The sequence below is a fragment of the Pararge aegeria genome, chromosome 4 (assembly GCF_905163445.1).
Source record: "Pararge aegeria chromosome 4, ilParAegt1.1, whole genome shotgun sequence".
In the NCBI taxonomy this organism is placed as follows: domain Eukaryota; kingdom Metazoa; phylum Arthropoda; class Insecta; order Lepidoptera; family Nymphalidae; genus Pararge; species Pararge aegeria.
The window spans coordinates 13,958,177-13,968,866 of record NC_053183.1 but is presented as its reverse complement, the minus strand read 5'-3'; the positions used below and the strand labels follow the sequence as shown (position 1 = coordinate 13,968,866).

The following is a 10,690-nucleotide window of genomic DNA, read 5'->3' as shown; positions in this document are numbered from 1 at the left end:
ATAGTGGTACTAAACTCTGTACTAAACAGTGTTTGTTTTTTTATTACACTAAAGAGTTAGTTCTAGCGGTTTTAGTGAGTCAAAATAGATCGTATTTGATAAGTTTGCGATACCTGATATTTAATGTTGATTTAAATAGATGTAACCAAATAAAAATCATCGATACATTTATACATCGATACCTGTCTGTCTTACAAAATCACAGGCATTTATTACACAGACCAGTAAATAGATATATATACAGAATTTTTAATGTAAACAAAGGGTTTTGAGGTTATGTTTACTTTTTTATAATGTTTCTGTTTCAATATTTAATCAAATAATATAATGTATCATGTTACTAGCCCAAATAGACTTTTTAAGTTAAAATCTGTAATAAATATTATAGTTCATTCGAAAAAATTACAAACTATAAGCAACGATATTCCTAAAGCAGTGGCCGGCGATATTAGAAAATTACTAAGACAGAAAGGATTTGCGGTTCAAGATGGGTTCACGTCCGTTACAATAAAATGCACGATATGCTCAAATGAGAAGGATGAACAAAAGAGAAGCGAAAATAAACTTTATATTAACAAAACAACAGGTATGTATATAACCATACATTTTTTGTTATATAGTAGTATAGTTTTAAAATAAACAACGATATCTAATACAACATATCTGGAGCGGTAAGTAAAATTACGGACGGAACTCTCAGGTAGCATGTGTTACTCTTTGTCAATAATGTTAGGTTCAGATTATTTTTTTTGGTAAATAAGTACCTAATTAAAAACGCTCGAGCCCTGGGGCTATACCTCCCAGAACCTTTACAGTTCCACATTCCACTGTGATTTCTGAAAAAAAACCATACTTGAAACAAATAAGCAATCCATCATCCATTTTTATTTTAAGGATTTTAAAACTGCTGTTATATTATTTTAAAAGAAGCTGATTCCCAAGATTTCGTTGCATGGATTAAGTTTTTTTATAAAATCCCATGGGGAGTTTTTAAATACACTACAAGATAAGAAGCCTTTGGCTGCCAACTCCCTTAGGTTAGTGAGGATGGACAGAGCTCACTAACATCCAGATAGATTCTTTTCCTTCACTGTTAAAGCAAGTGATATTTAATTTTTTTGAATGTGGGTAACTTTGTAAAGTTAGAGGTACACACCTCAACATGAGGATCAAACTCTATCTCCCTTAAAAGGAAGCAGAAATACTTTCAGATATGTCTATCATATATGGAAATCACTGAGTCTTTTAAATTATTATTATAATTGCAGGTTATTTTTTATGTCCTAAGTGCAATGTTCATGGAGACTGGAATATCCTCGAGAGATTAATAAAGAAAACAAGACTAGAGGGCACAACCAAAGAATATATTGAAAACTTAACTAAAAAAGTGATAAATTTTCAAGCAGCTTGGCAAAGTGTTCTTGACGAAACAAAATCAGTTCAAAATTTAAGTGATACAGAGTTATTGGATCTCTTTAGATTATTTGAATTTCCAGTAAGTTGTATATACACAAAATTATTTAAATTAAATACCATCCCAATGATGGTATTTCATATCAGATTCATCAGATTATAATACCAAAATACTTGAACCTTATATTTATCTGATGATTTAACACAAAAAGAGCTCTGATAGTAGACTATGCAAATATTGTATACAAATTATCTATAAATGTAATTTGTATCAATTTGCAATAAAAGCAATATTTAGTTGGATAAGTTTCATTGTATAATAACAGCAGCAAAGCCACTGTTTTTAATTTAAAATTTATTATTTCCTTTCAGTACCATCATGAGGCAGGCAAAGTTTTATCAGAGACAAGAGTATCAATGGATCAAACAGTATTATATTTTCCTTTAAAAAACTCATTAGACAATGTAGTTGGCTACCGCAAGCTTCAAGCAGGAAGGGAAGAAGACGTAGAAAGCCATGGTTTTTACGCAGCAGGATTGTTTTACTGTAGAGCTATGAAAGTTAATCGTACTGACCAGGCCTTACTTGTGCCTAGTATACAGGATGTACTACATTTGGCAGCAAGTAAAATTCCTGGTAAGTATCCACTGACTGCGAAATACATCAAACAGAAATATATAATTTTAACTTTGTTACCCAAATGCCAAACAGTGGTTGTCCTAATGTATTCTGAGTCTTTTACTATAGTGTTAAGGTTGAATTTGGCTTGCATTGTTGTTGCGTAGGTAATTACCTTAGCTGCATCCAAATTTAACGTTTCTTTTTAACAGTGTTTGTAAATAGAACCACTGAAATTATATGTACAGTACTGTTACCAATTTTATAATATGCAGTTTAAGATGATCGCGGCTAACCTGCTAGCCGTATGGCAGTTATAAACCATACCCGTAATCGATTTCTTCGCGACCTCGTAACGGTACGCTAAATCGGTCGATGGCACGTTTTTGTTAGTAGTCTCGTAACTTGACGGCCGATTGACGCAGTGGACAGCGACCCTGCTTTCTGAGACCTAGGCCGTGGGTTCGATTCCCACAACTAGAAAATGTTTCTGTGATGAACATTAATGTTTTTCAGTGTCTGGGTGTTTATCTCCAGTATTTATGTATATTATTCATAAAATTAATCAACAATCATCTCAGTATAAAACAAGCTACGCTTACTTTGGGGCTAGATGGCGATGTGTGTATTGTCGTAGTATATTTATTTATTTATTATTATTTATAAAAAAAAAAACTGACCATAGCTTTTCGGCCTCCCATCAGACGAAATCTGTTGTCAGTTTGAAATCTATCTAGCTTAATATATTATGAATCTTTCACTTTAGTATTTAAGTTAAAATTGCCCAGTATTGTATGTGGTTTTTGGTTTACAATCAAGTATACTTTCTTTAAACCCTTATTATAATAATTGCTGCAAATGCTATATCTGATAGGTACCCTCATTTGGCTAAGCAACTGTAGTCTCCCTCCGTCATTATTGCCGAGTCTTGAGGGTTACCAGAGGTTGTGCCTTTGGGGCGATTGGGACAACATGCGGGTTGTCGCAGAAAAGCTTGGAGAAGAAAGATGTCGATTTGTAAGGTAAGAGTTTATTTTAATGGTTTGTTACTAAGCTTCCGCCGTCTGTCTGTCCGTCGATATGTCCATATGCCTGTACACCTGTCCCAGTGGCGTGCACTGGGTTTCTTACCAGGGTATGCATAAGGCAGGAAAATTGCATAAAATGGCAAAAATCCTCCTCCTAGACGAGCTATATTTCAATTTTAGAGTAAGCAGTGCTTTTGTGCATGTATGAAGTGCACGCCACTGACCTGTCCGCGGCTTTAAAACACAAACAGGTAGAGATAACATTTTAATAGAATTCATATTTTAATTGAGAAGCAGGCATTACTTTGCGGAATTCCATGATATGTTATGAATATTAAGCTAATTTGCTAATTAATATACTCCGCGAAAAGTAGGAAAATCTTTGTGGTGTTATTTATAATTTCTTCGATCCTTATACTCCACAGCACAACATAACAACAGAACTTCGACAATGTAGGGTACATTGCTCCTCACTTTTCGCTCCGAAACCGGACCATCCTCAAATGTTGACTTGAATGAATAATTGTTAAGTGAAAGATTCGCCAATGTGTCGCGTTTTATACCTTTCTTACCCCCACCTTATCTATCTAAGCCCCTCCCACCTCATTAGTACCTCTAAATATGTTTAATAAAAGAAGTTAGTAAATTTATTTTTACTTTTAGCAATTCGAACCTCCCATTCTTTTAATTAATTTCAAATCAAGTCTCAACTGTGACAAAGGGTTAAGACTTGATTTGAGGGAACAATTGAAAATAATTAAACATATTCAGCTATACTAACAAATAATAAAAATGTAAACTGTAAACTGTAAACGAATATTTTTTCCCGTTTTTGCTACATTTTACATTGATGAGCCGCTCCTATTGGTTGTAGCGTGACGTTATATAGCTTTTCTAGGTATATCGACTATTCAACACAAAACTACGTTCCAATTCGAACCAGAAGATCCTGAGACTAATTCTCCTGAGAACCTCAGCGTAGTGTTCAACCAAACAATCTCTTCAACTTTATAATATTATCAATAACAATAATATACTACGAAAATACACACAACGCCATCTAGCCTCAAAGTAAGCGTAGCTTGTTTTGTGGGTACTGAGATAGCCGATGAATAATTATATGAATATCATACACATATATATTTATAGTATACAGATAAACACCCAGACACTGAACAACATTCATGTTCATCACACAAGCATTTTCCAGTTGTGGGAACTGAACCTACGGCCTTGGACTCAGAATGCAGGGTCGCTGCAAACTGCGACATTCGGCCGTCGAATAAATAAATACTCTACGTCTATTAACAGTCGACTAGTACATTGTTTAAAAAAATAAATATATAATTTTATTTCTAGACCTACAGATGGTTTGGTAACGGCAACCGAAGCGGCGACTGCTGATCTTTCCCTGAAGACTCTAGTGTCAGAAGCGAAACCAGCGGCACATAGATCCATTACCACTTTTGCAGCACTAAGAGACGACGTATACTCAGAACTCACTAACATTGATAAGGTAATGGGATGGTTGAAGCCCTTTTCAAACACGGTTTTTGCGGTGACTGTTTCAAAATTCAGATTCAGTTATGTCAAGTGGGCCTTAAAAATGCTTTTATGTTTTTCAAGTCTGTTTGTTGCGAGTTGTGACTCTACCACTGGTAGAAAGATTCTGACGAGAAGACGCCGTCAAGAAACTCAACCGTCGCTCTTTTTCTTTTTCAACATTAATCATTTATACATTAACAATTCTGTATTTTAAGAGATGACAGCGGAGCGGTGTGAGGATGGTCAGAGAGACTGACTGACCAAAGGGTGTAATCCCCTTAAACCTTTTTTTTTGAACCGAAAGATGTCGGTTATTCCATTTACAAAAAACATTACCAAGGAAGGTTGACGTCAGATAGGCGATGGGACAAAGAATGTTCATTCTGTGCATATCTTCATTCCTGATTTGATCATGGAGAGATACACCTAACATAGCTCTCTCCATCGCCCGCTGAGTGACATTACTTTTTAGCTTTTACAGTTTTCTTATTATTTTAGGTCAGAGGTGTAAAATGGCGACGTTTTCCAGCTCTCACTCGTCTCTTGGGTGGTCACAGGCGCGGTGAACTGACAGTATTGACTGGCCCCACCGGCTGCGGGAAGACTACGCTTTGTGCTGAGATGTCCCTAGACCTCGCGCAGCAAGGGGCAAGTACCTATCACCAAATTAAGCTTAATTTTCATAATATATTTCATCATATGGAGGTCCGCAAAGTAACGCCTGCTTCTATCCAATATTACTGGCTCAAAGTCAAAGTCAAATATTCCTTTATTCAAACAGGCACATAGATGGCACTTTTGATGCGTTATTGTATACAAAATGTGTACATAGCAGTGAGTAGTGATGGCGATAACTACAATCGTAAACTTAAAACTAAAGCTACGAGGGTTCCAATCGCGTCCTGGTCTAAGAAGAAGCCCACAACAAACTTAGCCGGCTCTATTTTAATGATACTTTTATTTTTTTATTGAACTGATTGAACTTAACCTTTGCCGTTTCTTTAGGTAACAACTTTATGGGGTAGCTTCGAGATACGCAACTTTCGTTTAGCTAGAACGATGCTACAGCAATTCGCCGGCGTATCGCTTGAGCAGAATTTGCAAGATTTCGCCAAGTTTGCAGACGATTTCCAGAAACTACCAATCTACTACCTCGCCTTTCACGGACAACAGCCCATCAAAGTAGTAATGGAGGTAGTAATAATACCATAATTATTTATGTATGGATTGAAGATGTTCAATTTTATAAGTTTTCAACCAAACTTCACAAAAGCCCTGAAATTAAACAATTGGCAGTCGACTAATACTTACATATTGGAATAAAGAGGCGAAGCCGAATAGTTTCTATTAAGGTCGTTAGTCGCCGACTTATTTACTTAATAATTTGCCAGGAATATACAACGTGTAACGGAATTATGAAAAACTTTTGAAGGCTGCATAAGTATATTTCATAAGAAAGCACCCTATACAAATATTAAATCAAAAGAAGCATTTTTTAAAACACTCTAGTGTTAACTTATGGCAAACCTATTGAAGATAAAAGACCGACACGTGCATAGTACCTACGCTACGCGGCACGTACCTAATGAAGTAACACGAGTCACTCGAGTTTACTTTTGCATGTGATGTTAGGGTTGCATCTGATTTATTTCAGTAAAATGTATGGCAATGCTTTACTCAAAAACTATTAGCGTTTTGGTTTCACAGATAAGTGTCAGAGACGGTAAATAATGTACCTCTAAAGCCTCTAAAGTATTAATACGGTTTTCATTTACACGTTGTATGTATACAATAATCAAAGGTTTAAATCATACAAACTTACAAAGTCGTACCCACAAAGTTCAATGGTATTCTAGGACGTAGATACAATTTTTGCATTCGTACGTAATAAGTGTGGTATCAAGTTTGTATAATTAACAAACCATGAAAAGAAATAGCACTCAATGACCCTTTTTAAGTATGCCGTGTGGACACGCAGATGATGAAAAATGGAAACTACTTATCATCGTACGAGTTCCTACCCTTAAATTTTTATAACTCGTACTGGAGATGATCTCTATTTTATATAATCTGCTACCCCGTATGCACGTCAGTGAATAAGCGGGCAGCAGCGTTCTCTGTGCTGTTACTATCATCTACTGCGATCACCGTCTGCTCAACGGCTGCAGCGTTGTGATTATAGGTTAGGTTAGGCTATTGATGACGTAACAGTTGCATAAATAGCTATCACATTTCACCCGTACGTAAAATTACACAGGCGGTAGAACACGCGCGGTACATGCACGACATAGCGCACGTGGTGGTGGACAACGTCCAGTTCATGTTGGGCATGGGGGAAGAGCGCGAGGGAGACCGCTACATGCGCCAAGACGCCGTCATCGCCGCCTTCCGCACGTTCGCAACAGCCCGGCATTGCCACGTCACACTGGTCATGCATCCGCGAAAGGTTTGTCCAAGTTACTTGACTCCAAATTCGTCTTTAATATAGTGATATGATTGGATTCAATTTTAGTATGCAACTTTGCAAAACGCTTGACGACAGTAACAAAGAATAGCTAAAATATTGTTCTAATCTAGAGATAATTGATGAATGTATTATGAAAACGTATTTTTATTTTAGTGAGATTGTTATTTATTTTCAATAAAAAACTGCGAAATCTAGGAACGCCGGGTGAATCTGACAGGTGATACGCCGAATGACGTCACGCCTGTATAAACATACTTTTGTACAGCTTGATCTTCGGAAATCGCTGCGTATATCAAGTATTTTGTGATTACAAACTATCAGTTGCCCAGTTTCGTATTATGAAAATTAAGTTTAATTTGCCATACTCCGCGAATAGCAGGAGAATCTGAATGGTATAATTTATTTTTATAATTTAATTATGGATTTCCGCATAGTAACGCCTGCTTCTATCCAATACCCAGTTTCGTGTTATTAATACAAAACTCAATAACCTTTAGTTATGGAAGAAGGACTTTCTATATAAATCTAATTTGCCTATAACGTCACGAGTGCGGCCATGACACGACATACCTGAAATATGTTTTTTATTATAATTTGAAATTTTTAACAACAAAATCAGTAATTTCTGCAATAATAAGATAATTTTTGGATATAGTAGACACCTACTTTCTAATATTTTTCAAAATAAGTCTTTATTCCCATTTGCAATTTTTATCTTTTGCATTTTTTTTTTAATATACTCAAAAGTGCTTCAAATTTTCGCTATAGGTAAAGTGACATTTTTTTCGAAAACAAAAATTTAAATAATAGTAAGATTTCTAATCATTTATCCACACGACGAATATGACACTTTTTATAAGTGGTTTTCCTCGTGCCCTGTTTCTTTTTTGGTACTTATGTTGTTGTAGATGTACAATCTTCATTATTCTCATTATTGATCAATCTCAGGTTTTCAAGGATGGTCTAGAAACTAGATAAAGATTACCTACCTACTTCATTTTATTTTCAGGAACGTGATACCGAAGACCTCTCGACGAGCTCCATTTTTGGTAGCGCCAAAGCATCACAAGAAGCAGATAACGTACTTATTATTCAAGTAAGTATCGACTTCACTGTATACATAATATTGTAACAACTGAGTTTCAGGCCGCCTTCTTGGTGGTAGAGTCATTACGAACAGCTGACGTGATAGATAGATTTATTGCGGTTTATTGCACTTGTGGGCAGAGATAATCTATAGAATCTTAAACTATTTCGAGCCTTGCCTTTGAAAATTAGATTTAGAAAAATGTTTTTGCAGGATAAAAGGTTGACAGCAGTTCGCGGTAAAAAGTATCTGCAAGTTGCAAAGAATCGATACAGCGGTGACCTTGGCATAGTTCCGCTAGACTTTGACAAAGATTCTCTAAGTTACCAATCGAAAAAGAAAACAAAGATCAAACAAGACGAGCCAGAAAAGCTTTTGGACCAGTGTTTTGAAGAATATTCTTTAGAAGATCAACATCACATTGGCACTAAGTCTTCAAAAAGTCAGAGAAACCGAAGCAAGGCTAATGAAGCAGACACATTTCTTAGCGATATATTAAATTTAAATAGAACCCGATAAAACATTTACTGCAATGTACTTAATACTTAATTATGTATTTGAACATAATTTTTGACACATTAAGAGGATAGTTAGTATTTCGGGAATATTATATATAGTTGTATTTCATGTACATATGTTTTGATGCATTTTAAAAATATTTTTTGATTACAATGTATGATAAAAAGAGATTTTTAAGTTTGACGTGTGCTTTTTCTTAGACCCAGGCGGATTTGAAACCCATGTAGCTAGCATTAGTTTTCAGTATACCAATGCAGTTATCACTATTATAACACTGCAATAGAATAATCAGTACGTACGCATCGGTAAGCCCACAAAATACATTTTTTTTTTTAAAGATCTATTTTAATAAAAATGAATTTTGAATTTGAATATTATGATTGCAAAACTTAATTTACATAAATAAATTGACTGACAACCTCTAATGAGGTCATGGCGGATAAATGCATATACAACAATATATTTCATAATATATAATATGTCCTAATTTCTATTTCATTTTTAAAACAATACAAAACCCAAAAAAAAATTAAAAATTACGTAAGGCTTCAGATTCCCTTCGGAGGGGCCAAGTTCTATCCCTGGCACTCACCTCTACCTTTTCGGTGTTATGTGTTTTTAATTTAGGTAATTAAAATATCACTTTGCTCTAACCGTAAAGGATAACATCGTGAGGAAACTTGCACGCCAGAGTTTTAATGACGTTCTCAAAGGCGTGTGAAGTCTACCAATCTACACAAGTCGACTACAGCGTTCTCAGGATAGTTAGAAGGGTCAACTAGTAGGCTAATCTGTGGAGGGGTTAATTCTGTGAGGAGACCTGAAGGTCGGTAATGCCTAATGGGTTGATAACCATGATTTAATTTGTTAAACAGTTATTAAAAACCAAATAAGTTCTTAAGTTTCTTTTTCCCTGGAATAAAGTAGAAAAATTCACTCATAATGCAAAGTATTTTAAAATAATTTATTTTTTCTACAGGAGATCATAAATAATAATAAGTTGTATTCATAATTTATATTAGTGTTGGACAATATATTACTCTTCTACTATCATAAATTCATCAAGCAAAAATATTATTAGTAAATTAGACTCTGATCATTGTGGTCAAATTATTCAATTTGAAAATGTGAAGAAAAATGTTTCTAAACGTAAAATAACATTTGTTCCTGTAACATCCAACCGCATAGAGAAAATGAGATATAGCCTAGTAAATGACCTCCCATTCCTACCCTCAGGGGCGACTCCAAATGCAATGTACAGCTCCTTTTTCAATACCTTTAATAGACTATTTCATTCTATATTTACTAGTAAGTCGGTTGTGATTACTGATACATTAAATTTTAGTGAGTGGGCGACAGTTGAACTTCATAAAAATAGGCAAAAGCTGTACGAATTGTATGCTGAACGTCAATTTAACACTGGTGATAAGTTTGGGGATTATGTTAAATTGTTTTCCAAGAATTTTAAACGCGCTTGCCACTTAGAAAAGACGCGATACATCAAAAATAAAATTAAAAATAGCAGCAATGCAATCAAAACTACTTGGAACATAATTAATGAGGAGACGGGAAGAGTAACACCACGAAATATTAATTTTAAACTTAATGTAGATAATAAAGCCTTAACAACAGATTTCGAGGTGGCTACTGCTTTTGAAACCTTCTTTACCAACATTCCCGTCTCCACAACAGAATCATTAAACTCTTCACCAGATATGGCTCTCTCTCTATTAAAGGAAAATGTGCCTGAGTGTAACCATTCTTTTAAATTCACGCATGTTAGTGGCTCTGACGTTATTAAAGCCTTTAAATTATTAATTAATAAAAAAACAAATGATCTGTGGGGCATTTCCGTAAACGTTGTCAAATCATTAATTGATATTGTTGCACCCGATTTAGCCTTAATATTTAATAATTGTATAGATTGTGGTGTGTTTCCTGACTTAATGAAACTTAGTAAAATAGTTCCATTGTTTAAATCGGGTAGTACTTCTGACCCCACTAACTTTAGA

At 35.0% G+C, this 10,690-nt stretch overlaps 1 protein-coding gene across 2 annotated transcripts; it reads left to right on the top strand.

Annotated features, from left to right (window-relative positions):
- Positions 1-9,010, top strand: LOC120623360 (twinkle protein, mitochondrial). 2 transcript variants are annotated; one of them, XM_039889337.1, is made up of 11 exons: positions 1-74; positions 437-586; positions 1,269-1,495; positions 1,786-2,050; positions 2,907-3,054; positions 4,420-4,576; positions 5,104-5,253; positions 5,611-5,799; positions 6,863-7,051; positions 8,082-8,168; positions 8,373-9,010. In XM_039889337.1, coding segments are annotated over exons 1-11 (1,869 nt in total). In that variant the 5' UTR covers positions 1-73; the 3' UTR covers positions 8,679-9,010. The 2 variants fall into 2 exon arrangements, with proteins under 2 accessions (XP_039745271.1, XP_039745270.1); XM_039889336.1 differs by lacking the exon at positions 1-74 and having other exon boundaries at positions 328-586.
- The last annotated feature ends 1,680 nt before the right edge of the window (positions 9,011-10,690 follow it).

Bases quoted from the DNA above. Each gene is read 5' to 3' on its own strand.
- LOC120623360 (XM_039889336.1), top strand. From the start codon at position 328: ATGTATCATGTTACTAGCCCAAATAGACTTTTTAAGTTAAAATCTGTA. The intron at 2,051-2,906 runs GTAAGTATCCAC...TATATCTGATAG, and splicing joins GGCAGCAAGTAAAATTCCTG to GTACCCTCATTTGGCTAAGC. The intron at 4,577-5,103 runs GTAATGGGATGG...TTATTATTTTAG, and splicing joins AACTCACTAACATTGATAAG to GTCAGAGGTGTAAAATGGCG.